At 39.7% G+C, this 27,062-nt stretch overlaps 2 protein-coding genes across 2 annotated transcripts in view; one reads left to right on the top strand and one right to left on the bottom strand.

Annotated features, from left to right (window-relative positions):
• ARMH4 (armadillo like helical domain containing 4) overlaps positions 1–27,062 on the bottom strand; it is a 128,230-nt gene that overhangs the window by 52,020 nt on the left and 49,148 nt on the right. The gene's annotated exons all lie outside the window — the stretch shown is intronic.
• Positions 14,367–16,556, top strand: LOC117311044 (phosphorylated adapter RNA export protein). Its single transcript, XM_033851097.1, has one exon. The coding sequence runs from the start codon at positions 14,372–14,374 to the stop codon at positions 15,563–15,565; it is 1,194 nt and encodes a 397-aa protein (XP_033706988.1). The 5' UTR covers positions 14,367–14,371; the 3' UTR covers positions 15,566–16,556.

The raw sequence follows: 27,062 nt of genomic DNA, 5'->3' as shown, positions 1-27,062 counted from the left end.
CACGTGCAGTAACAAAGACCCAATGCAGACAAAAATAAATAAATAAATTTATTAAAAAAAACCAACACATTGACTGCAAGACTTATCCATGATTTTAGAAGCATTAAAATGCAAAAATCATTGGTATTAGAATCAAAGGAAAATACTATCACAAACAAATTAAACATGGTTGCTACTAATCTTAAGCAGATACATTTTACTGGACCAATTTGCAATGTAATTTAGAATACACTGAAAAAAATTTTTTTTAACTTTAATGTCAACTATGGAAAAAAAATGCATAGAAAAAAAAGACTGGAAGATAATAGGTCATTTGTTTCCTCTGAGTAAAGGGATTGTGGATGAGTTTTCCCATCTTCTTCAAACACTTCTGAAATGTGGCAAGATAGGGTTTCCTTTCCTTTCATCGTCTTTGTGCCTTCCCATCTTCCCCTGGTAGGAAGAGGGCCTTCTAGCCTCAGGTACCAACATTATGCATTGAGAGGGGAAAGTGATGGCCATAGAGAGGGTGGTTTATCTAGGTCAATATTTTCCTCTGCAAACTTCATTTAGTCAACAAAAATATATCGAGGGTCTATTACATGGCAGGCATTATTCTAGACACCAGGGAGATGACTGTGAATACAAAAAGCCTCTTGACTATGGAACTTCCAACCACGACCATAGGGTACAGCTGGAGCCCCAGCAGGAGAGTGATAAAGAGGAAGGGGTAGGAGACCAAAAGAGAGGGACTTCTGACCACTCATGTGAGGAGCGTCAGCACTGCCTGAACGGAAACCGAAGGAAATGGTAGCAAAATGTTTGCACCGTTCTCTGGCCTCCAATTATTTTGTGGTCTGCTCTAAATAAAGCTGCTCTTTGGTGTACAGAGCCAGAAGCCTGCCCAGCTGTTCCTGGGCATGATGCCAGGATTGTATATTTTATCCAAAATTTTTGCTTTGAGCATATACTGCTTCACAATCACGGTAAACAAACAAAAATGAATGAAACGGACTACTATTAACCCCCACCTTACTCCTTGTAACCAACCAAGCAGGTGGTTTTAGAAGGGGTCAGGTCATTATCTGCAAAAATAACCACCTTATGAAAATTTCTTATTTTCTTATAAAATAAGAAATCCCAAGAGAAGCTGAAATTTCACCTCAAGTAAAGAAACAAGAGAGAAAGAATAAGTGAAAGAGAGTGTCACATTTCTCTTTGGCAAGTGCCGGCTTTTTCTGAATGCTAATGGATACTGTGTCATTGAAACATCATTTAAGTGGTCTGAATTATTTTTGTTTTCAGGATGATAATGGATGTGGCATAGGGGCTAGAGGACTAAAAGGAAGCAAGACTGTGAGACAAGCAGATACTGAAAAAAGATCTTGTGAAAGCTTTTAGTTCTTTTTATTATTCACATATCTGAAAATGGTATGTCTGCAAATTCATTATAAAAATCAACTTTCCAAGTTTGGAAACGACGTGGTGGATTATAAGTTCACTCCTCCCCCTCCAAGAAAACCTTCAGCTGCTGATGTTTTTGCATTAAAGGATGGATTAATGTTTCTACCTTAAGCTTTGCATATTGATCACTACTGACTGACTGCAGTAATTGCCTACACTGAGGTAGGCAGTAGTCTTGAAAGATGTTCCTCGCTTCTCGGAACATCACGTCACCATGCCTGTCATGATTAGATAGCATCATATTTGCCTTGCTCAGCTGAAACTAAGACATTTCACCAGTTTTAATGATGCCTACCTGACAACCAGTTCCTTTGGGAATGAGCCTAATGATCTGTCATTGACCGACACAGAAGTAGATTTCAGAGAACCAAGGTAAGAGACAATGACAAGTTGTGTTGAGCAAACTACCCTTGTTTCTCAGCCAGCTGGCAAAAGTGTTACAAGCCAAGTGTTCCAACTCTTGGATTTGAAGTCATACAGCCAAAATAAAGTTATCAACTCTTACAGCTTAAGGGGACCCTAAAGATCTAGTCCAAAGATTCCCTGGCCATCAGGTAAGGATCTACCTGCAGATGTCAAAGCCTTCCCCAGAAGATCAAGCCAGTTGTAACTTCCAAGTTTCTTTTTTCCACAGTTACTGTCATTTCCACTGAGATGAGCAATACTGTAGTTACCACTTCTATCCATGCATGTATGCACGTACATTCATCCATTTATTTCAGTCAATCAAGAACCACTTACTGAGCTGCTAAAATGTGCTATATACTATGATAGGGCTTAGGAATACGAAGATGAATGAGGCAAGATTCGTTGCCTTCAACTAGCTCACAATCCTATGAGGAAGACAGGCATTAACAAATACAATATAACACTATCAGCAAAGAGAAGTACAAGTATAAACAAGGAAGTAATCAACTCATGAAAATTCTCCCAAATGAGATATCTGCATCAGGTATTGCAGAATGAGTAAGCATTCCACAGACCAAAAGAGGAGAAGGGGAGAAAGGAATTCCAGACAGAGAGGCCTGGGTATGCAAAATCTTAGACACATGACAGACCACAGCACGCTAAGGTTAAGAAGCGTTCAGTGTGGCAGGGATGTGAAGTACACAAGGCAGGAGCAGAGGTAGCAGTAGGTAAGGTTATAGGCTGGCAGGTTTGAGGCCAAAATGTGCACAGCCTTAAAGGCCATGCAAAAGAGACTCGTATTATCTCATAGGTAAATGAGGTAGCCAACACAGGTGTTAATTTCAGTGGGACTATGCTGTCTTATTCAAACTGACTGTTTCTCAGAACCTGGCCTAACACCCTCTCAGAATATAAGTATCTGTTCAGTGGGGTTGCTGCTGCTACAACAGTCATAATTGGTCTTGTGTTTTAGAAGGATTTCACTGAAAACAATGTAGAGATGGACTGGAAGTGGAAGGGAATGCAAGGAAGATCAGTAAAGAGGCTCCTGCAATGGTCTGGGCGAGAGAGGATGGCAGCCTAACAAAGGCGGGATGGCAAGAAAGGATGTGTCCAATAGCCACTTAGGAGAAAGAACTAATGGGACTTTGCTACTAACTGGATGTGGGAATTGAGTGAACAGAGAGGAATCAGAGATGACACCCTGATTTCCAACTTAGACAATGAGTGTTCCCAGATGGCTTGTTACCCCTATCAGCTCAAAGAGGAGGAAGAAGTCAACAGGATCCAGATCACAGGTGGAAGGGTTAGACTTGAACAGGGGTGAGTCACCTCTTCCTTTGAGTCAAAAGGAAGGCAGACCCAATACACTGGAAGTGAGGACAGAGGAAAATTAAAGGGCTGGCCTTCCCTGGTGGTCCAGTGGTTAAGACTCTGCTCTCCCAGTGCAAGGGGCCTGGGTTCGATCCCTGCTCAGGGAACTATATCCTGTATGCTGCAACTAAGACACAGCACAGCCAAATAAACATTAAAATATATATATATATATATATATATATATATATATATATATTAAAGGGGCTTCTGTGTAGTGACCTCAGATCCATTCAAAGCCCCTTTAGGTAGATGAAAAAACTGAAGCTCGGAGCAATTAAAAGATACCCAAGATCACACCATACTAAAGAAGCAAAGCCAGAGCAATATAAGAGGTTTCCCCAGGGCTCCTCCCATGATATTACAATGTTTCCTTTCACAAATTAACATACTATCAAACACTTAATCTTCCTGAGTATGGAAATGGCAGAGGGCACATGTAAGTAAATTAAGAGAACTTGTGTACAGCTATGCCTTTCACTGTTCTGCTCAGCTCTTGGCAATCTGTTTTATGAACTGTACACTGGAACATTTGTTTTCTTTATTCCAAGGAAAATAGTTGGAAAGATCAATAGATATAGTCATACTAGCCTTGAGGCCATGGTTTTTCTAATGTGACAAATAAATGTTTTTTGAATGAATTAAATACAGATGAGCGCAGACCACACAGTTAAGTTAAAAAAAAAAAAAAAAGCTTAGTTTTGCAATTTCTTAACTGAAAAAAAGGCAAGAAAAGTTGTTACTGATTCACCAGAACACATTTCCGCTGTCTTTGCAATACAAATTTTTGAGTCTCTTTAAAAGGAGGCATTCAGATTTACTCACTTGTTTTTATTCCTCCAAAAGTCATTATCTGGGATTCTTAATAAATTGAATTTAGAGTTTCAAAATGTAATTCATGAGTCACTGGAGATACAGCAAATATTGAACAGAGTAACTTCATGTTCCTTGTCAATATTTCTTTCTTTATTATCTGCTTAAAACGTTCGAGATCTAATGCATGCTCAGTGCTTCCCTCCAGCCAGGTCACATAACTGTTACCAAAGTAGCTCCCAGTTGTGCTTTAGGCTGACTTCAAACCCTAATGGAATGTGAAGCTTTTCATTTAATCCATACACCCCAGTGTGGAGTGAATGTAGAAACAAGGGAAAGACCACTTCAACACTCAGTTTTACCTTCCAAGTGTCACACACCAATAAAATAATCAAGAGTATCTGTCAAAGTATCTGACATATAAAAGGCACAACGTTTTCAGTATCTCAAGGGAGAGGTAATGACATTAATTAATTAATTTTTTAAAATTAATTAATTATAAAAAATGAATTTTTTAGATCTGTCAAATTATCTAAGTACCATAAAATCAGGAAGGAAGACATTTTTCTATGTATTTCAGATGGTACTGATAGCAAAGGAGATAAAATGAACCACAAGAACCCGTGAGAATCTTAGAGTGAAGAAATCCAGGTGCTGGCTTTCTAATTTATACCTTGATGTATAATATGGGCACCTTCTGAAACACCATTTTATCTCAGAGACCATCCTGACCCCTCCACTCAGTCAGGTCCCCTTGTCGTCTACTTCTTTTCATCTAGTAGTTGCCCTGTGATTACACTAATCTCTCTATATACTTCTTTTTTTTTTTTTTTGGTATTGCCTCTTTAATTGACTGTCTTTCCCACCCGACAGGAAGCCAGACTGTCTGTACTGTTCATCATGGTAAGTCCAGAGCCTGGCAAGTACCTCAAATACCATAGGCACCTAGTATTTCTTGAATGAATGAATTGGTAAACGAAAGAAAGATGGAATGGAATGGTTTGCTGAATCAACTTTTTTTCTGAAAAGATTTGCCCATAGCTGGACACATGTTATTAAAAATAATAAACAGTAATATATTGTAAAGGATTTGAGTTCGAGGTGGAGAAGAAAGCTACATGCTCAGTACACTTTAAAAGCTACTAGTACTCCTTTCCTTTTTCCTCTAATACAATCCTTTTGGCCAGCACTTTCCTGGAGCTTTAGTTGACTGCAGTGACATCTACTGACAAGTCAGAGGAAGAGCCATCTTTTCACATGCTGGTCGCAGGTGGTGCCTGAGACTAGACCCCAGGGCATTCACTCAGGTGTCACCCTGTCGTCCTGCATAATGATTCTTACAGAATGTTATCTCCATTTTACAGACAGAAGACTTGAGTGCATATTTCATTCACATATCCCACAGCAAACCAGGGACAGAGCCCTCAATAACGGCTCCTAGCTACAACGCCCCTCAATGCAGCCTTGCCGAATGAGGAGGGGGACGACTGTCACACAAATGCCTCCCTAGAGGAAATGAACCGCTAGCGTACCTCCTCTGTATCTGAAAACTACCTCTATGTCTATATTTGTCTTCAAGAAATTCCCACCCTTTTGAGAATTTGCCCCATAAAAATGTGGCAAGTCCAAAGTAAATGAATGGTGAGAGAAAAAATCAGGAAACCTAGAATAGTAAAAGGAAACATCTTTATGCCATTTTGCAAAACTAATATAACCCTGTTATTTTTCTAGTGCCTCTTGTTCACTTAAGAAGTCACTCTGGGGACTTCCCTGGTGGTCCAGTGGGTAAGATTCCACGCTCCCAATGCAGGGGGCCTGGGTTTGATCCCTGGTCGGGGAACTAGATCTCGTATGCATGCTGCAACTAAGAGTTCTCATGCTGCAACTAAGAGTCCGCATGCCACAACTAAGATCCCACGTGCCACAACTAAGACCCGGAGCAGTCAAAATAAATAAATAAATAAACATTTTTTTTAAAAAAAAGGAAGTCACTCTGTGTTAGCTCATCACTAAATCCAATCTGCTGCTTATGCTATATAAAGAAGAAAAAAAATACTAGAGACAGCATTGCTTGTGATTACAGCCAAACATATCCCAAGTTATACACTCATATGCTTACAAAATTCTAAATCTTACACAGGACTATGTTGTCTAAAATAAAGTAAAAAGTCAAACACCACCCGCCCCGAGCTGCTGTCTCCTCATCAGGTCATTCTGTCCTCTGATGCTCACTCTGGTGTGTGCACATCCATGCTCAATGCCTTTGAGCTCTAAAGCAAGTATTATCCTAGCAAGCAATCTACCGTTGCTTCCTCTTAGCCTCCTTGCTTGATCTCAGAAAGGATGAACTTATTGACTTAACCAGAAAAAAAATCATCTTTCTAAAGCTGCAATCTACCTTTAAACAGACTTTTTTCTTCAACTTGTGCTTAGAAGACATAAGATAATGTGACGAATACTATGTGGGATTTTCTGTTTCAGCAGATCAAAGGTAAAGGACATTGGAGAGGGAGAAAGTGATCTGGAAACCCCAGATCTAGCTTCTCTGCCAACTAGCTCTGCACTTGGAACAAGTTATGAACTACCCTGAGCCTCAGTTTTCTCAGCAGTAAAGTGGGGATATTAATGATTCTCTTTATATCATTGTTAGGACAAAGTGTGTTCAAACGTTTAGTAAACTCTAAGAGAGCCATACAAATTTAAGGAACTGTTATCTCTTAAACCTCCAAATCGAATGACTGAGGAGGTTCTATTATACTTTCATATACCTTGATAAACAAGAGGACTGCAGAATTTAAGATTGCAGAGGACTCTGAAATTGACCTTACTTCAAACTTTTGCTTACGATGAAATAACTGAGGGGATAACTCATAAGGACAACCTCCTGCAGGGCAGTAACCCAGGTCTCCTAACCCAGGTCTCCCATCCCACCCAGCATGGATCGTCTCCTCTCTAGAATATTGTCATGTGTCCTGTTCTGCACCCCTCACGTAAAGAAACGTTCCTACCTGATTCCAGACCACTCAGAGGAAACTTGGAAAATAAAACCTATAGGGAAAGATCAATGAATCACAGATTATTCCACTTAGAGAAGAGAAAGCTGTGGAAGAACTCCATAAGTAGCATGGTTGCAAATGTTCTTCATTTCCACTGAGGACCAAACAGGTGGGGATGGCAGTGATATACTGGTAAATGCTTAACAACCAATTCTCCTGAGAAAAGGGGTGTGTGTGTGTGTGTGTGTGTGTGTGTGTGTGTGCGCGCGCGCGCGCGCGTGTGTGTGTGTGTGTGTGTTTATAAATTTTATTGATATAAAAGCATGTGTAGCACACAATGTACAAACAGCCATAAGAGACATAATATTCTTTATTGTAAATCTTATACAGCCAATTGATTCTTACAGAATGCTTTCATTAGTTTTTTTTTAACATCTTTATTGGAGTATAAATGCTTTACAATGGTGTGTTAGTTTCTGCTTTATATAACAAAGTGAATCAGCTATACATATACATATATACCCATATCTCCTCCCTCTTGCGTCTCCCTCCCTCCCACCCTCCCTATCCTATCCCTCTAGGGAGTCACAAAGCACCAAGCTGGTCTCCCTTTGCTATGCGGCTGCTTCCCACTACTCATCTATTTTACATTTGGTAGTATATATAAGTCCATGTCACTCTCTCACTTCATCCCGGCTTACCCTTCCCCCTTCCCGTGTCTTCAAGTCCATTCTCTATGTTTAAGTCTTTATTCCTGTCCTGCCCCTAGGTTCTTCAGAACCATTTTTTTCTTTAGATTCCATATATATGTGTTAGAATACGATATTTGTTTTTCTCTTTCTGACTTACTTCATTCTGTATGACAGCCTCTAGGTCCATCCACCTCATTACAAATAACTCAATTTCATTTATTTTTATGGCTGAGTATATTCCATTGTATATATGTGCCACATCTTTTTTATCCATTCATCTGTCGATGGACACTTAGGTTGCTTCCGTGTCCTGGGTATTGTAAATAGAGCTGCAATGAACATTGTGGTACATGACTCTTTTTGAATTATGGTTTTCTCAGGGTATATGCCCAGTAGTGGGATTTCTGGGCTGTATGGTAGTTCTATTTTTAGTTTTCTGAGGAACCTCCATATTGTTCTCCATAGTGGCTGTATCAATTTATATTCCCACCGACAGTACAAGAGGGTTCCCCTTTCCCCACACCCTCTCCAGAATTTATTGTTTGTAGATTTTTTCATGATAGCCATTCTGACTGGTGTGAGGTGATATCTCATTGTAGTTTGGATTTGCATTTCTCTAATGATTAGTGATGTTGAGCATTCTTTCATGTGTTTGTTGGCAATCTGTATATCTTCTTTGGACAAATGTCTATTTAGGTCTTCTGCCCATTTTTGGATTGGGTTGCTCGTTTTATTGATATTGAGCTGCATGAGCTGCTTGCAAATGTTGGAGATTAATCCTTTGTCAGTTGCTTCATTTGTAAATATTTTCTCCCGTTCTGAACTTGTCTTTTCCTCTTCTTTATGTTTTCCTTTGCTGTGCAAAAGCTTTGAAGTTTCATTAGGTCCCATTTGTTTATTTTTGCTTTTATTTCCATTTCTCTAGGAGGTGGGTCAAAAAGGATCTTGCTGTAATTTATGTCATAGAGTGTTCTGCCTATGTTTTCCTCTAAGAATTTTATCGTGTCTGGCCTTACATTTAGGTCTTTAATCCATTTTGAATTTATTTTTGTGTATGGTGTTAGGGAGTGTTCTCATTTCATTCTTTTACATGTAGCTGTCCAGTTTTCCCATCTATTGAAGAGGCTGTCTTTTCTCCATTGTATATTCTTGCCTCCTTTATCAAAGATAAGGTAACCATATCTGCATGGGTTTATCTCTGGGCTTTCTATCCTGTTCCATTGATCTGTATTCTTGTTTTTGTGCCAGTACCATACTGTCTTGATTACTGTAGCTTTGTAGTTTAGTTTGAATCTGGGAGCCTGATTCCTCCAGCTCTGCTTTTCCTTCTCAAGATTGCTTTGGCTATTCAGGGTCTTTTGTGTTTCCATACAAATTGTGAATTTTTTTTGTTCTAGTTCTTTGAAAAATGTCATTGGTAGTTTGATAGGGATTGCATTGAATCTGTAGATTGCTTTGGGTAGTAGAGTCATTTTCACAATGTTGATTCTTCCAATCCAAGAACATGGTATATCTCTCCATCTGTTTGTATCATCTTTAATTTCTTTCATCAGTGTCTTATAGTTTTCTGCATACAGGTCTTTTGTCTCCTTAGGTAGGTTTATTCCTAGGTATTTTATTCTTTTTGTTGCAGTGGTAAATGGGAGTGTTTCCTTGTCTTCTCTTTCATATTTTTCATCATTAATGTAGAGGAATGCAAGAGATTTCTGTGCATTAATTTTGTTTCCTGCTACTTTGCCAAATTCATTGATTAGCTCTAGTAGCTTTCTGGTAGCATCTTTAGGATTCTCTATGCATGTATCATGTAATCTGCAAACAGTGACAGCTTTACTTCTTCTTTTCCAATTTGGATTCCTTTTATTTCTTTTTCTTCTCTGATTGCTGTGGCTAAAACTTCCAAAACTATGTTGAATAATATTGGTGACAGTGGACAACCTTGTCTTGTTCCTGATCTTAGTGAAAATGGTTTCAGTTGTTCACCATTGACAACGATGTTGGCTGTGGGTTTGTCATATATGGCCTTTATTATGTTGAGGTAAGTTCGCTCTATGCCTACTTTCTGGAAGGTTTTTATCATAAATGGGTGTTGAATTTTGTTGAAAGCTTTTTCTGCATCTACTGAGATGATCATATGGTTTTTCTCCTTCAGTTGGTTAATATGGTTTATCACATTGATTGATTTGCATATATTGAAGAATCCTTGCATTCCTGGGATAAACCCCACTTGATCATGGTGTATGATCCTTTTAATGTGCTGTTGGATTCTGTTTGCTAGTATTTTGTTGAGGATTTTTGCATCTATGTTCATCAGTGATATTGGCCTGTAGTTTTCTTTCATTGTGACATCTTTGTCTGGTTTTTGTATCAGGGTGATGGTGGCCTCGTGTAATGAGTTTGGGAGTGTTCCTCCCTCTACTATATTTTGGAAGAGTTTGAGAAGGATAGGTGTTAGCTCTTCTCTAAATGTTTGATGAAATTCGCCTGTGAAGCCATCTGGTCCTGGGCTTTTGTTTCTTGGAAGATTTTTAATCACAGTCTCAATTTCAGTGCTTGTGATCGGTCTGTTTATATTTTCTATTCTTCCTGGTTCAGTCTCGGAAGGTTGTGTTTTTCTAAGAATTTGTCCATTTCTTCCAGGTTGTCCACTTTATTGGCATATAGTTGCCTGTAATAATCTCTCATAATCCTTTGTATTTCTGCCGTGTCAGTTGTTACTTCTCCTTTTTCATTTCTAATTCTATTGAGTCTTCTCCCTTTTTTTCTTGTTGAGTCTGGCTAATGGTTTATTAATTTTGTTTATCTTCTCAAAGAACCAGCTTTTAGTTTTGTTTATCTTTGCTACTGTTTCCTTCATTTCTTTTTCATTTATTTCTGATCTGATCTTTATGATTTCTTTTCTTCTGCTAGCTTTGGGGATTTTTTGTTCTTCTTTCTCTAATTGCCATAGGTGTAAAGTTAGGTGGTTTATTTGAGATGCTTCTTGTTTCTTGAGGTAGGACTGTATTGTTATAAACTTCCCTCTTAGAACTGCTTTTGCTGCATCCCATAGGTTTTGGGTCATCGAGTTTTCATTGTCATTTGTTTCTAGGTATATTATGATTTCCTCTTTGATTTCTTCAGTGATCTCTTGGTTATTAAGTAGTATATTGTTTAGCCTCCATGTGTTTGTATGTTTTACAGACTTTTTCCTGTAATTGATATCTAGTGTCATAGCATTGTGGTCAGAAAAGATACTTGATATGATTTCAATTTTCTTAAAGTTACCAAGGCTTGATCTGTGACCCAAGATATGATCTACCCTGGAGAATGTTCCGTGAGTACTTGAGAAGAAAGTGTATTCTGTTGTTTTTGGATGGAATGTCCTATAAATATCAATTAAGTCCATCTTGTGTAATGTATCATTTAAAGCTTGTGCTTCCTTATTTATTTTCATTTTGCATGATCTGTCCATTGGTGAAAGTGGGCTGTTAAAGTCCCCTACTAAAGTGTAAAGTAACACAAACACTAATGATTGTGTTACTGTCGCTTTCCCCTTTTATGGCTGTTAGCATTTGCCTTATATATTGAGGTGCTCCTATGTTGGGTGCATAAATATTTACAATTGCTATATTTTCTTTTTGGATTGATCCGTTGATCATTATGTAGTGTCCTTTGTCTCTTGTAATAGTCTTTATTTTAAAGTCTATTTTGTCTGATATGAGAATTGCTACTCCAGCTTTCTTTTGATTTCCATTTGCATGGAGTACCTTTTTCCATCCCCTCACTTTCCGTCTGTATGTGTCCCTAGGTCTGAAGTGGGTCTCTTGTAGACAGCATATATACGGGTCTTGTTTTTGTACCCATTCAGCCAGTCTATGTCTTTTGGTTGGAGCATTTAATCTATTTACATTTAAGATAATTATCAATATGTATGTTCCTATTACCATTTTCTTAATTGTTTGGGGTTTGTTATTGTAGGTCTTTTCATTCTATAGTGTTTCCTGCCTAGAGAAGTTCCTTTAGCGTTTGTTGTAAAGCTGGTTTGGTGGTGCTGAATTCTCTTAACTTTTGCTTGTCTGTAAAGGTTTTTATTTCTCCGTCAAATCTGAATGAGATCCTTGCTGGGTAGAGTAATCTTGGTTGTAGGTTTTTCCCTTTCACCAGTTTAAATATGTCCTGCCAGTCCCTTCTGGCTTGCAAAGTTTCTGCTGAAAGATCAGCTGATAAGCTTATGGGGATTCCCTTGTATGTTATTTGTTGTTTTCCCTTGCTGTTTTTAATATTTTTTCTTTGTATTTAATTTTTGATAGTTTGATTAATATGTGTCTTGGCATGTTTCTCCTTGGATATATCCTGTATGGGATTCTATGTGCTTCCTGGACTTGACTGACTATTTCTTTTCCCATATTAGGGAAGTTTCCAACTATAATCTCTTCAAATATTTTCTCAGTCCCTTTCCTTTTCTCTTCTTCTTCTGGGACTCCTATAATTTGAATGTTGGTACGTTTAGTGTTGTCCCAGAGGTCTCTAAGACTGTCCTCAATTCTTTTCATTCTTTTTTTTTTAATTAATTAATTAATTTTTGGCTGCATTGGGTCTTCATTGCTGTGCTTGGGCTTTCTCTAGTTGAGGCAAGTGGGGGCTACTCTTCTCTATGGTGAGTGGACTTCTCATTGCGGCGGCCTCTCCCATTGCAGAGCACAGGCTGTAGGCACACAGGCTCGGTAGTTGTGGCACATGGGCTCAGCCACTCCACAGCATGTGGGATCCTCCCAGTCCAGGGATCAAACCCGTGTCCCCTGCATTGGCAGGCAGATTCTTAACCACTGCACCACCAGGGAGGTCCCCATTCTTTTTTCTTTATTCTGCTCTGCAGTAGTTATTTCCACTATTTTATCTTCCAGGTCACTTATCTGTTCTTCTGCCTCAGTTATTCTGCTAATGATTCCTTTTGGAGAATTTTTAATTTCATTTATTGTGTTGTTCATCATTTTTTGTTTGCTCTTTAGTTCTTCTAGGTCCTTGTTAAATGTTCCTTGTATTTTCTCCATTTTATTCCCAAGATTTTGGATCATCTTTACTATCATTACTCTGAATTTTTTTTCAGGTAGACTGCCTATTTCTTCTTCATTTGTTTAGTCTGGTGGGATTTTACCTTGCTCCTTCATCTGCTGTGTGTTTCTCTGTCTTCTCATTTTGCTTAACTTACTGTGTTTGGGGTCTCCTTTTCGCAGGCTGCAGGTTTGTAGTTCCCATTGTTTTTGGTGTCTGCCCCCAGTGGCTAAGGTTGGTTCTGTGGGTTGTAGGCTTCCTGGTGGAAGGGACTAGTGCCTGTGTTCTGGTGAATGAGGCTGGATCTTGTCTTTCTGGTGGGCAGGATCGAGTCCAATGGTATGTTTTGGGGTTTGTAATCTTATGATTTTAGGCAGCCTCTCTGCTAATGGGTGGGGTTGTGCTCCTGTCTTGCTAGTTATTTGGCATAGGGTGTCCAGCACTGTAGCTTGCTGGTCGTTGAGTGGAGCTGGGTCTTAGCATTGAGATGGAGATCTCTGGGAGAGCTTTTGCCATTTGATGTTACATGGAGCTGGGAGGTCTCTGGTGGACCAGTGTCCTGAACTCAGCTCTCCCACCTCAGAGGCACAGGCCTGACACCCGGCCGGAGCACGAAGACCCTGTCAGTCACACAGCTCAGTTTGGTACGAGGGATGCTTGCCAGTGAATTAAGGTGCGAAAGAGACACAAGGCATAAATACCAAAGGTGTTGTGTGTGGTGCCAACTCTCTGGTTCCACCCTTTCATTAGTTTCTGCCAAACTTTTCTAGCTGTAAGTAACCTATGGTTGCAACTCATCTATGATTTGACAAGTGGAGTTGCACCCCATCCCACTAACTCTTTTCTCAATACATTTACTGTCATTAAATCTGATGTGTAATCTACTGTTCAGCTATTCCTCATCCTGATACAAATTATATTCATTAAACTGAAGCCACTCTCAGCTTTGGCATTAGACACAACACACTTTTTATCTGCATTATTAAGGTTTTTCTCCATCACTTTAATTCTAGACAATCAACAGAACAGTAAATCAAGCCCTGATTTCTAGCATTTGCCCATTTCTATGGTATAATTATTCCCACCATAGCCAATTCTAAGTTATCAATATGACATCACTGAATGCAGAGTTGGGAAAAGAGACACAGCAGACCACCATTATATAGCACTTCCACCATACAGACACAATAGATGTAAATAACCTCAAGAGCACAGAGAGAACTAAAATGTAGTAGAATAATTAGGAAATGAAAAGTTTTGAGTATGTTTACTTCTATTTTTAATATAATTTATTTAAGTTTAATTTTACCTTATTAACTAAATTAAATTTATTTAAATGTAAGTTTAATTTATATAATAATAATTTGATTTTTAATAATGGCTGGATTTAACAATTGGTTTACAAAATTCCTGAAACTTTAACAATTGGCTCTTGCAATTCAGTAAGTGCTAGCTCCAGCATGGGGCTCCCAAAACTGTGAGAGGGATTTGGGTTCATACATTAAGAGCAGCATTTTCATAGAGCAACCATATGATCCAGCAATCCCACTCCTGGGCATGTATCCAGAAAAGATAAAAACTCTATTTCAAAAAGATACATGCGGCCGCGGGAAGATGGCGCAGGAGGCGCAGGAGGCAGGCGACATGGAAGATGGGCAACTTTCTGACTCGGATTCCGACATGACGGTGGCACCCAGCGACAGGCCGCTGCAGGTGCCGAAAGCACTAGGTGGGGACTGTGCAGTGAGGCCCTTCCAGAGTACTGCAACAGTGTGTGCTCCGGTATCACATTATCGGACTGTTAAAAGTGTGGATTCAAGTGAGGAGAGTTTTTCGGATTCAGATGATGATAGCTCTCTCTGGAAGCGCAAACGACAAAAATGTTTTAACACTCCTTCCAAACCAGAGCCTTTTCAGTTTGGCCAGAGCAGCCAGAAACCGCCTATTGCTGGAGGGAAGAAGGTTAACAACATATGGGGTGCTGTGCTGCAGGAACAGAATCAAGATGCAGTGGCCACTGAACTTGGTATCTTGGGAATGGAGGGCACTATTGACAGAAGCAGAGAATCCGAGACATACAATTATTTGCTTGCTAAGAAACTTAAGAGGGAATCCCAAGAGCATACAAAAGAATTAGACAAAGAGCTAGATGAATATATGCATGGTGGCAAAAAAACGGGATCAAAGGAGGAGGAAAATGGGCAAGGTCATCTCAAAAGGAAACGACCTGTCAAAGACAGACTAGGAGACAGACTAGAAATGAACTATAAAGGCCGATATGAGATCACAGAGGACGATTCTCAAGAGAAAGTGGCTGATGAAATTTCTTTTAGGTTGCAGGAACCAAAGAAAGATTTGATAGCCCGAGTAGTGAGGATAATTGGGAACAAAAAGGCAATTGAACTTCTGATGGAAACTGCTGAAGTTGAACAAAATGGTGGCCTTTTTATAATGAATGGTAGTCGAAGAAGAACACCAGGTGGAGTTTTCCTGAATCTCCTGAAGAACACTCCTAGTATCAGTGAGGAACAAATTAAGGACATTTTCTACATTGAAAATCAAAAGGAATATGAAAATAAAAAAGCTGCTAAGAAGAGAAGAACACAAGTGTTGGGAAAAAAGATGAAACAAGCTATTAAAAACCTAAATTTTCTAGAAGATGATGATACATCACGAGAGACTTTTGCAAGTGACACAAATGAGGCCCTGGCCTCTCTTGATGAATCACAGGAAGGACACGGAGAAACAAAGTTGGATGCAGAGGAAGCCATTGAGGTTGATCATTCTCATGATTTGGACATCTTTTAGGACATTTTGAGAAATAAGCCTTTCTAAGATAACATTGTAATAAACCATTTCTACTGAGATTGCTTTATTTTACTTTGCACTGATAAACCCAAAAATCTGGAGAGAACTGTTGTCTTAAATAAAATTGAGTATGTGGGAGATGAATGCAATAAGAACATTTAAAACTTTCTCATGTCTGACAAAAGTATATAGCAGAGGATTTAATTTCTCAGTCTATTGCATGTGCTAATCATTACTAGTTGATAATCAGTTTTGTCCAGGTCATTATAACATAGCATTCAAAAGTTTGTTTTCTTTTTCTGATTTATCTTTGCAGTGAATTATGATTGGTTTCAAACATTCCATTAAAAGATCCTAAGACCTAAATTGTTAAGCTATTACAAATGCATTCAAATTTAGTTTTTCTGTGTTCTAAGAACTCTTAAGCAGTTTTAATAATAGAGACTAAAAATAGGTTTATACTAGTGGCTCTTCCCACTTAAGTTGTTTGTGCAGAAGTAAATAAACATCAGAAGCTTTTCAAAGAAGTATCTGTGCTTAACTTTAACTTTGTTTTTGACCTCTTATTAGTTACCTTGGTCATATGTTAAATACTGAATATGATCCATACCTGCATAATTATCATGACATTTAAAAAATTCCCAGTGACAGCCTGCCTAAGACTGTTTTACCTTATGTTAAGGAAGTTAGGTATTAAAAATGTTTCATCTGCATGATGTTTAAAATTATTCATTTTTATTTAAGGAAATAAAGGTAGTTTACTTAAGATGTTCCAGGAGTTGACTACAGTTTACAAAATAGATTAAGCAAAAATATGTAGGGAGCAATTATTAGCTATTCTTTGCAGCAGTGTACTTGAAGTCTTTCAGTAGTTTCTGAAATACATGATCATTGATGTTGAAGCTAAGTAAGCAGGGAAAGAAAAGGAAATGGTAATTGGTTACGTTTTTTTCGTAAAGAATGCAAAAATAAAAGTGGAGTTCTGGCAGTCCTTAAAAAAAAAAAAAAAAAAAAAAAGATACATGCACCCCAATGTTCATAGCTGCACTATTTATAACAGCCAAGACATGGAAGCAACCCAAATGCCCATCAACAGATGATTGGTTCAAGAAGGTGGGATATATATATATACAATGGAATGCTATTCAGCCATTAAAAAGAATGGAATATTGCCATTTGCAGCAACATGGATGGACCCAGAGAATATCATACTAAGTAAAGCCAGTCAGACAGAGAAAGACAAATATTATATGATATCACTTATATGTGGAATCTAAAAAAATAATACAAATGAATCTATGTACAAAACAGAAACAGACTCTCAGACACAGAAGACAAGCTTATGGTTACCAAAGGGGAAAGGGATTGCGGGGGGAGGGGGGGGATAAGCTAGCAGTATAGGACTAACAGCTACAAACTACTATATATGAAATAAACAAAAAGGATTTACTGTAAAACACAGGGAACTATATTCAATACCTTGTAAAAACCTATAATGGAAAATAATCTGAAAAATACATATATATCTGAATCACTTTGCTGTATACCTGAAACTAACACAATATTGTAAATCAACTATAATTCAATTTTTAAAAAGAGCAGCATTTTCACAACCAAATAAAGATGTGGGTTTAATTCTTGGCTCTGCCACTTGTTGAATGTATGAACTTGATCTTAAATTTCTTCATAGTTAAAATGGAGAAAACATTACTATCTCTTAGGGTTACTGGGAGGATTAAATCAGGTTTTCTGTAAAACAATGAAATTAGAGCATTTTCTCAGGCCATATACAAAAATAAATTCAAAATGGATTAAAGGGGCTTCCCTGGTGGCACAGTGGTTGAGAGTCCACCTGCCGATGCAGGGGACACGCGTTCATGCCCCGGTCCGGGAAGATCCCACATGCCGCAGAGCGGCTGGGCCCGTGAGCCATGGCCACTGAGCCTGCGCGTCCGGAGCCTGTGCTCCGCAACAGGAGAGGCCACAACAGTGAGAGGCCCGCGTACCGCAAAAAAAAAAAAAAGTCTACAACTAACAAATGTTGGTGAGGATGAGGAGAAAAAGGAACTCTTGTACATTATTGGTGGGAATGTAAATTGGTCCAGCCTCTGTAGAAAACAGTATGGAGAGTCCTCAGAAAACTAAAAATAGAGCTACCATGTGATCCAGCAATTCCACTCCTGGGTATATACAAAGAAAATGAAAACACACACCCCAATGTTCATAGCAGCATTATTTACAATAGCCAAGATATGAAAGCAACCTAAATGCCCATCAACAGATGAATGCATAAAGAAGATATGGTATATATTGATATATAATAATGGGATATTATTCAATCATAAAAAAGAATGAAAGTCTGCTGTTTGCAACAACATGCTTAGACCTAAACGGTAGTAGGCTTAGTGAAATAAGTCAGACACAGAAAGACAAATACCATATGTTATTACTTATAAGTGATATCTAAAAAATAAAACAAATGAATGAATATAACAAAACAGAAACATACATAGAGAACAAATTAGTGGTTACTACTGAGGAGAGGGAAGGGAGAGGGGCAAGGTAGGGGTAGGGGATTAAGAGGTACAAACTACTATGTGTAAAATAAATAAGCTACAAGGATATATTGTAGAGCACAGGGAAACATAGCCATTATTTTATAATAACGTTAAATGGAGTATAATCTATAAAAATACAAAATCAGTATGTTGTACACCTAAAATTAGTATAATATTGTAAATCAACTACACATCAATTAAAAATAATAAATTAAAAAATCAATTTTTCTATGTTAGCATCATAGCCACTACCTGGTACATATGAAACATGCAAGAAGTGTATGTTATTTTTGTTGTTGAAGAATTTTCTCATCATTGAGCAATGTAATAAGTTTCCAGGGAAGATGATCAAATCCTCTTCTCTGAAAGCTTATGGAAATGGAAGAGATATCCATATGGAAATCATTGTGGGAATGAAGCCAGGGATGAGTGACCCCCTAAGTTTTCAAATCATTATCCTTTTTTTTCCTAAGAATCACTGCTATCTAGTGTTATGGAAAGGAAAGAAAAGAAAAAGAAGAAAGAAAGGAAGAAAGGAAAAAAGGAAGGAAGGAAGAAAGAAAGAAAGAAAGAAAGAAAGAAAGAAAGAAAGAAAGAAAGAAAGAAAGAAAGAAAGAAAGGAAGGAAGAAAAGGAAGGAAGGAAGAAAGGAAGGAAGGAAGGAAGGAAGAAAGGAAGGAAGGAAGAAAGAAGGAAAGAGGGGGGAGGGAGAAGAGAGGAAATAAGGAAGGAAGGAAGAGAAAGAAAGAGAGAGAGAGAAAGAAAGAAAGTCCAATCTTTTCTTCCCTATGCAAGTAGCTCAGTGATATTAAAGGACTAAGTTTATTTTCACTTCAACCCAGATATTTATTTCTTTGGAAAGAAAGAGAGAACAAAGCTTTGAAAAATGGAAGAGGGATAAAAATGGGTGTAGGAGCTAATAAAGCAAGAGAAGCTGGAAAGGAGGAGAGTTAACAAGTGAGACCTGGAACACTCATACACTGTTGGCAGGAATGGAAATTGGTGCAACTGCTATGGAACACAGTATGGATAGTCTTCAAAACCTTAAGAATAGAACTACCGGGCTTCCCTGGTGGCGCAGTGGTTGAGAGTCGGCCTGCCGATGCAGGGGACGCGGGTTCGTGCCCCGGTCTGGGAAGATCCCACATGCCGCGGAACGGCTGGGCCCGTGAGCCATGGCCGCTGAGCCTGCGCGTCCGGAGCCTGTGCTCCGCAACGGGAGAGGCCACAACAGTGAGAGGCCCGCGTACCGCAAAAAATAAAAAAATAAAAAGAATAGAACTACCATATGATCCAGCTATCCCACTTCTGCATATTTATCCAAAGAATACAAAAACACTAATTTGAAATCTATATTGCATTATTTATAATAGCCAAGATATGGAAACAACCTAAGTGTCCACCAACACATGAATGGATAAAAAACATGTGATGTATAGATATACAATGGAATATTAGACATAAAAAAGATGAAATCTTGCCATTTGTGACAACATGGATGGACCTTGAGGGTATTATCCTAAGTGAAATAAGTCAGATGGAGAAAGACAAATACTGTTTGATTTCACTCATATGAGGAATATAAAAAGCAAACAAACAGGGCTTCCCTGGTGGTGCAGTGGTTAAGAGTCTGCCTGCCAATGCAGGGGACACAGGTTTGAGCCCTCATCCAGGAAGATCCCACATGCCGCGGAGCAGCTAAGTTCATGCTCCACAGCTACTGAGCCTGTGCTCTAGAGCTTGCGAGCCACAACTACTGAAACTGCATGCCACAACTACTGAAGCCCACGCGCCTAAAACCCGTGCTCCTCAACAAGAGAAGCCACTGAAATGAGAAGCCTGCACACCTCGAGGAAGAGTAGCCCCCACTTGCCGTAACTAGAGAAAGCCCACACACAGCAATGAAGACCCAACACAGCCAAAAATAAATTAACTAAATAAATTTTTTTAAAAAAATTTGTAAAAAACAAACAAAATAAATGAACAAACTAAATAAAAACAAACAAGTAGATATAGAGAACAGAGTAGGGGTTACCAGAGGGGAAGGAGTTGGGGGGAAGGCAAAGTGGGTAAAGAGGATGAACTGTATGATGATGAATGGAAACTAAATTTCTGGTGGTGAGCATGCTGTAGGGTGTACAGAAGTATAAATACAATGTTGTACACATGCAACTTACGTAATGTTATAAACCAATGTTACTTGGATTAAAAACAAAAAGAAAAAATATGCAACCCAGTAGGATTGAAAGTTGGTCCTAGGGAAGCTGACCAAGAGAGCAAGAGAGCCACCACCTGATAAGAGGAGACTTGGGAAAGGGGAACTTGAAAGAGCATCACCTGAGTGCCCAGGAGTCACGTGAGAGCGACTGCTGCCTGCCTGCAGACCAGCTGCCCTGCCAAGAACACACTGCTGAACCCAGGCTTGAGCCGCTTGATCCTCCTGTCAGGGCCACCCACCAGGACTTTGTTTTGTCTGCATCAAGGCCTCAGCCTGACTGGCCAGCAGCAGTGATGTCTGTCCATGCCGTAACCTTGCTTAGTCCCCTCTGAATACCCTGTGAGCTCTCCACACCATGGCCAATGCCCCAGACCATTCTTAAGCCCCATGAGGGCCCCACAGAGTGCGTGGTAGTGTGTATCTGGTAGGCACACAGAGCAGGGGGTGGGGAGGCTGAAGGAAACAACCTAATGGCCCCCGAGCTAACCCACTCTTAGCCATTAATGACACACTAGTTATAAAAGGTTTTGTTCCCTATAAGGATAAGTAAGATCCAAAGATTTTCAAGAGTGACAACTGATGCAACAATGTCTCAAAGTGAAAAAAATGAGGTCAAGAGCAAGAGTGGATACACTGGCCTCCAAGAATACTCTGTATGGGTAAAAATTATATCCTAACTTACAAATGGAGAAACTGAGGCTGAGAGAGGTCAAATAATGCTCTCAAGTTCGCCGAGTTAGTAATTGATACAACCAGGGTTTGAATCCACATTTTTCTTTTTTTTTAACACCTTTATTGGAGTATAATTGCTTTACAATGGTGTGTTAGTTTCTGCTGTATAACAAAGTGAATCAGCTATACATATACATATCTCCATATCTCCTCTTTAAGACTCCACTGCTCACACACACACATCTTCTGAAATCCAAATTCCTCTTGAAACCACATTGGTCTTTAAAATTCCACCCTTTTCTTCTTCATCAGGTTCATTTTTAGTTGTACTATCATTTTAGTTAACAGAAATTTTTAGGAACTAGTACCAATCATACCAGTCTTGAGTTGTGTGCCATTTAGAGTTAATGAACAGAGATAAGACTACTTTCTTAGCTTCCTGACATTTGCTTTGCTGAAGTCCAGAGTACGGTTAAATAAGCCCAGCAATCCCTCCTACCTTAAGATGAAATGGACATTGCCTCTTACATTTCAGCTAGCAGTTCTGCCTTGTTTGGATTTGCAGTTCCTCTTGTCTCCTTCATCTTCAGACTTTAAAACGGTCACCAGGGCAAGACAAAAGCTTAGGAGCTGCTCTGCTCCCTGTCACAACTTCATGTGACCACTGGGAACTACATGGGACCTGGCACTTGTTTAGTGGTCTGAATATTTTTTTTTTTTTTTTTTTGCCACACTGCTGACTTGTGGGATCTTAGTTCCCCGACCAGGGATCAAACCCAGGCCCATAGCAGTGAGAGCACTGAGTTCTAATCACTGGACCACCAGGGAATTCCCAGTGGTCTGAATTTTGGAAGGATTGTTCACATCTTCCACACGCCAAGACCTAGGAGACATCACTTCTGCTTCTTTCTATTTTTATTCCCATTTAATACTCTATACCTAGCCTCAACCTAGGAGGCTGTACTGTCATTGAGGTTACAGCTACCTTCCTACACAAATGTCCTTCAAAGCACATCTGCTTCATTGGAAGAAAGATGCCCTTCTGTAGCAGTCACTGCTGGTGGCCTAGCCAACAGCCACTCACTCCTTTGTTGATAGAACCCCAATTCTATCCAAATATCCCCTCTTTGGTGCAGGATGTGGATTCTGACTCATCTAAGCCAATAGTAAGCAAACCTTTTCTATAAAGCACCAGACAGTAAATATTTTTGGCTTTGCAGCGCCATAAGGTCTCTGTTGCAACTACTCCACTCTGATGTTGTAGGGCAGCAGTCCCCAACCTTTTAGGCACCAGGGATCGGTTTCGTAGAAGATGATTTTTCCATGGATGGGGGTGGGGAGAGCAGGGGATGGTTCCGGCAGTAATGTCAGCAATGGGGAGCAGCAAATGAAGCTTCACTCGCTCACCCTCCACTCACCTCCTGCTGTGTGGCCCGGTTCCTAACAGGCCGGACTGGTACCAGTCTGCGGCCCGGGGGTTGGGGACCCCTGTGGTAGGGTGAAAGCAACCATAGGCCATAGGTAAAAAAAATGGGTGGGGCTGTGTTCTAATAAAACTTTATTTAAAGAACAGGCATCAGGATGAATTTGATGTATACTCTCTTGACCCCTAGATTAATGCAATGGGACCATTGTAGTTCTATTTCTTTTGCTAGTGATTGGTTTAGACATGAGCACATGATATAACTACAGACAATGAGAGATGAAGGAAGACCTTTGAGCAGCTTTTAGGAGTCTTCCTTCTTTTAAAAGATAGTAAGGAAGACATGATCCCTCTTTTCTGCTGGCCATTATCACATCAGGATGTGATACCTGGAAATGTCACAGCCATTTTGAGACCATGGAAATTTGGGAGCCATTCTGACCTGTGGGACACCCAGATGTTCCCCTAAGTGTGAACAGGGAACAATGATATCTACCTATGAGAGCTAAATGATGCAAAGTAAATCGAGCGCTTTGCAATATGAGTACAGAGCAAGCACCCAGCAACAACTGGTGGTAATTTTACTCTACATTTATGTGCCCCTAAAAATGCTATGTAAAAGGTAGGTGTTCAATAAAAAATTTGAAGAAGTATGTACTTTGATGTTTTTTCTCCCAAGAGCAGGGCTGGATTTGCCCTGTTCTAATCTGCTCTGACTGGGACTCTCCCGTGATAAATGGCACATTCACGTGGCTCTTCTTTAGGATTCAGCCTGTGATCCTTACCTGAAGGGAGCTGGGGAGTGGCTTCCTTGGCACTTTGCTCTTACGAGCCACAGGGAAGTTCTAAAATTCCAAACTTCTTATAAGCACAGATAATAACCATGGAAATGATCTGAGTAGCTGGATTCACAGTAAGAAGACCTGTCAGTAAGATTACACACACTAGCCAAGAGTGGCAGAGTCCATCCTCATTCCTCCTCTGCAGTAGGTAACAGCCAGGTGGTTTTACTTTTGAGGATACTAAGGCAGAGACAGATGAAATGCCCTTGTCGCTATCATTAAGAGTAAAAAAATAATAATAATAAATTAAATAAGTAAACACTTTAAAGCACAGCCAAAACTAACTAGTCTAAGGATCTAGAAAATTCTGTCCTTAATGGAGGACAGAGAGGACCAACCAACTGCAGCTTTAATGAAAGCAGACACTATAAAATTCTAACTCCTTTTTAAAAAGACCTCTAGACCCCTTAATCTCCCAAGTAAGGCTTCCTCAACTTCCCATATAAAAAGTATGCCCATTGGCCCCTTGCCCCTCACAGTGTGGTCCACAGACCAGCAGCATAGACATCTCCTGGAAGCAATGCAGCATCTGAGACCCCTCCTCAGACCTACTGAATCAGAGCCCACATTTTATCAGGATCCCCAGGTGATCTGGATGCACGTTAACAGTCAAGAAGCACCGCACCTGCTTTTTCCTAAGGATTACGCTCAGTTGTATAAAATGACTGTTAAGACATTCAGGACACAGAGAAGTTGGATATAAAATTGCATGAGGCTACTAAGTTGTACAAAAGACTCACAATTTCCAAGTTCACATCTTAATGCTACTGCCTTTATACTAAATGTCCTGAAAATAGTCATGTTGTGAGTTTTTCTTTCCTAACAGAATTCCATAATTATCCTGTTCCAAAAATTAAAATATATAATTAACCTGGGGAAAAATAACCCTTAAAGGCAAAAATATAGGAAAGACACAGAAACCTTACCTACAGCTTGAAGAAGTAATATCTGAAAAGTGAAAAACTCTGATCAATTATTTGTGTTGTCTCTAAGACAGGCAATCACTTTAAATCTCCTCACACTACACTCTTTAAACCGAATGGTTAATGGAGTGTTGGGTGGACAACCACTGGGTCATGCTGGAAAAAAAAAAAGAATGAATCAGCAAAAGCCACTAGAAATCCTTGTCAGATTTTTAAATAATTCAACTATTGCACTCTCAAGAGCATCTAGGTCTTCCAATTTGTGCTGGGCAGTGGATTCCCTCTCCTTACCTATAGTCTTACTGGGAACTCCCAATGTATACAAGCTCCTTGAGAAAATACGGAGGAAAGGACAGAACCCAGGAGTCTTTCTTACCAGGTCCCTTGCCTTCTCTGCCTGTTGAAGTCGACCTAACCTTCAAAATCTCATATAAATGACCTTCTGCTTCACTTTGCATGTATATACCTACACATGTAAAGTTACAATAACCCTATGAGCTAACAGTTATGATGCCCTTTTTCAGAGTTAGGAAAACCAAGGCTCAGAGAAGTAAAAGATTTGTCCAGAGTCAATGGCAGCAAAGAGAAGACTTGAATTCAGGATGTCGTGACTCCAAATTCTAGGCTTTCAACTGTCGCCCTGCATGTTGTCTCTAATACTTTCCATGGTTCCCCTTGGTTGAAACTACTATTTCAGGACTTCCCTGGTGGTGCAGTGGTTAAGAATCCGCCTGCCAAAGCAGGGGACATGGGTTTGAGCCCTGGTCCGGGAAGATCCCAGATCCCACGGAGCAACTAAGCCCATGTGTCACAACTACTGAGCCTGCGCTCTAGACCCCCACGAGCCACAACTACTGAGCCTGTGAGCCACAACTACTGAAGGCCACGCGCCTAGAGCCCATGCTCCGCAACAAGAGAAGCCACCGCAATGAGAAGTCCGCGCACCACAACGAAGAGTAGCCCCAACTTGTCACAACTAGAGGAAGTCCACACCCAGCAATGAAAACCCAATGAAGCCTAAATAAATAAATAAATAAATAAATAAATAAATAAAATTACTATTTCACCCTTATGTACTTTCAGAGCATTTTTTCCACAGCATATGTCACTTCCTGCCTCACATTATAGAGTTTCGTCCCCATGACTCATATGCTCCTGGAGAGCTGACACTGTGTTCTGCTCATCACTAAGGATCTAGTAATAATTTATAAATAGAAAACTGAGTTTTCCTCAGTTCTCTGGGGTTTGCCTTCCTAGAGGAAGTGTCCCTGGAAGCACACCCCTGAAAATGCAAGTGGTCACCAAGCTGGTTTTGATTCAGCTAAGTTGCAATAACCACCATGACCACGACCACCACCATCTGCCCCACCTTCATCCGCGTGGGGTCACATGACTAGTTTTCACCAGTAGAATCTGAGTGGAAGGAAAATGAGTCCATTCCAGGCTGAGGAATTACAAGCAGGCTTCCCTAAGTTTCCTCTTTTTCCTGCCTCCTGGCTGGATGCAGAGGATCCACTGAGGTCACATAGGCCCAAGAAGATAGTGGAGACACTTGGTGGAGGTGTAACTAGTGACAGTGGAACTGTGAAGAGGGGAAGTAATAAATCTACTGTTAAGCCACTGAGACTGGAATTGTTTGTTACAGCAACTGACCTTCCCTGACAGATACATCCCCATTTATCCAAAGTCTACCATTCAGTTCTTTCAGTTAACATGTATTCTTTTACAATAAAATGCTTCCAAACAAATTAAGTCTACAAGGTATTCTTTGAGATAAGGAAGACATTACTGAATATTCTTTTAATAGAGTGTTGGAGCCCCTGAGAATTATCTGATTCCCTTTAGGGCTCTGAATCACCTTTGGACTCTTTCACAACTCTTTAAATTGCAGATAACTGATAGCCATACAAATAATTCTTCTCTAGACGAGAAAATTAATTGTCCAGTGGAGAAACAGCCCTCATACCTCGGAAAAAGTCTGTCATGCATCCATTTGTAAATTTTTTTGTTGTTGTTGTTTAAAAGTTTGAGTTTATTTGACAATACACAAGTGATTTGCAAATTTTATGGTTTAGTTGGAGCAAAATTTGAAACAGTCCTTGACTCCACGTAAATTTGTGATTCTTTGATCTTTCCTTTGAACAAGTTGTGGCATCCGCCTGGTTCCTTTATTAATTAATAAGCTTTTAAAAATCTTTGACACATGTTCATTTTATATCAAGAATCATAATTATATCTTCTTTAAAAATATATTTTTGGGGGCTTCCCTGGTGGCGCAGTGGTTAAGAATCCGCCTGCCAATGCAGGGGACATGGATTTGAGCCCTGGTCTGGGAAGATCCCATATGCCGTGGAGCAGCTAAGCCCATGCACCACAACTACTGAGCCTGCGCTCTAGAGCCCGCAAGCCACAGCTACTGAGTCCGTGCGCCTACAGCCTGTGCTCCCCAACAAGAGAAGCCACCACAATGAGAAGCCTGCACACCGCAACAAAGAGTAGCCCCCGCTTGCTGCAACTAAAGAAAGCCCACGCAAAGCAACAAAGACCCAACACAGCCAAAAATAAAATAAATAAATAATAAATTTATTTTAAAATAAATAAATAAAAATAAAAATATATCTTTTAACAACTATGAATTATTGATGGTCCCTCAAAGTCTTTAAACCATGTTCTTAAAGAAAGAGTGTTCTGATATAGTGAAAGGGATTAAGAGAAGACTGAAGCCTCTTTGGATCCCAGGGTAGTCCTGGGTGGCCACTACCAGTGCTGAAAGGAAGGGTGGAAAGCGAGGATTATAAGGATGATGACCAGGGAGAAGGAGGAAGAAAATAGAACACAACAAACTTCCCCCGCATCATGATT

The sequence above is a fragment of the Tursiops truncatus genome, chromosome 2, assembly GCF_011762595.2.
Source record: "Tursiops truncatus isolate mTurTru1 chromosome 2, mTurTru1.mat.Y, whole genome shotgun sequence".
Classification (NCBI taxonomy): Eukaryota; Metazoa; Chordata; class Mammalia; order Artiodactyla; family Delphinidae; genus Tursiops; species Tursiops truncatus.
Note: the sequence above shows the minus strand (reverse complement) of the source record. Positions and strands in the feature narration are given on the sequence as shown.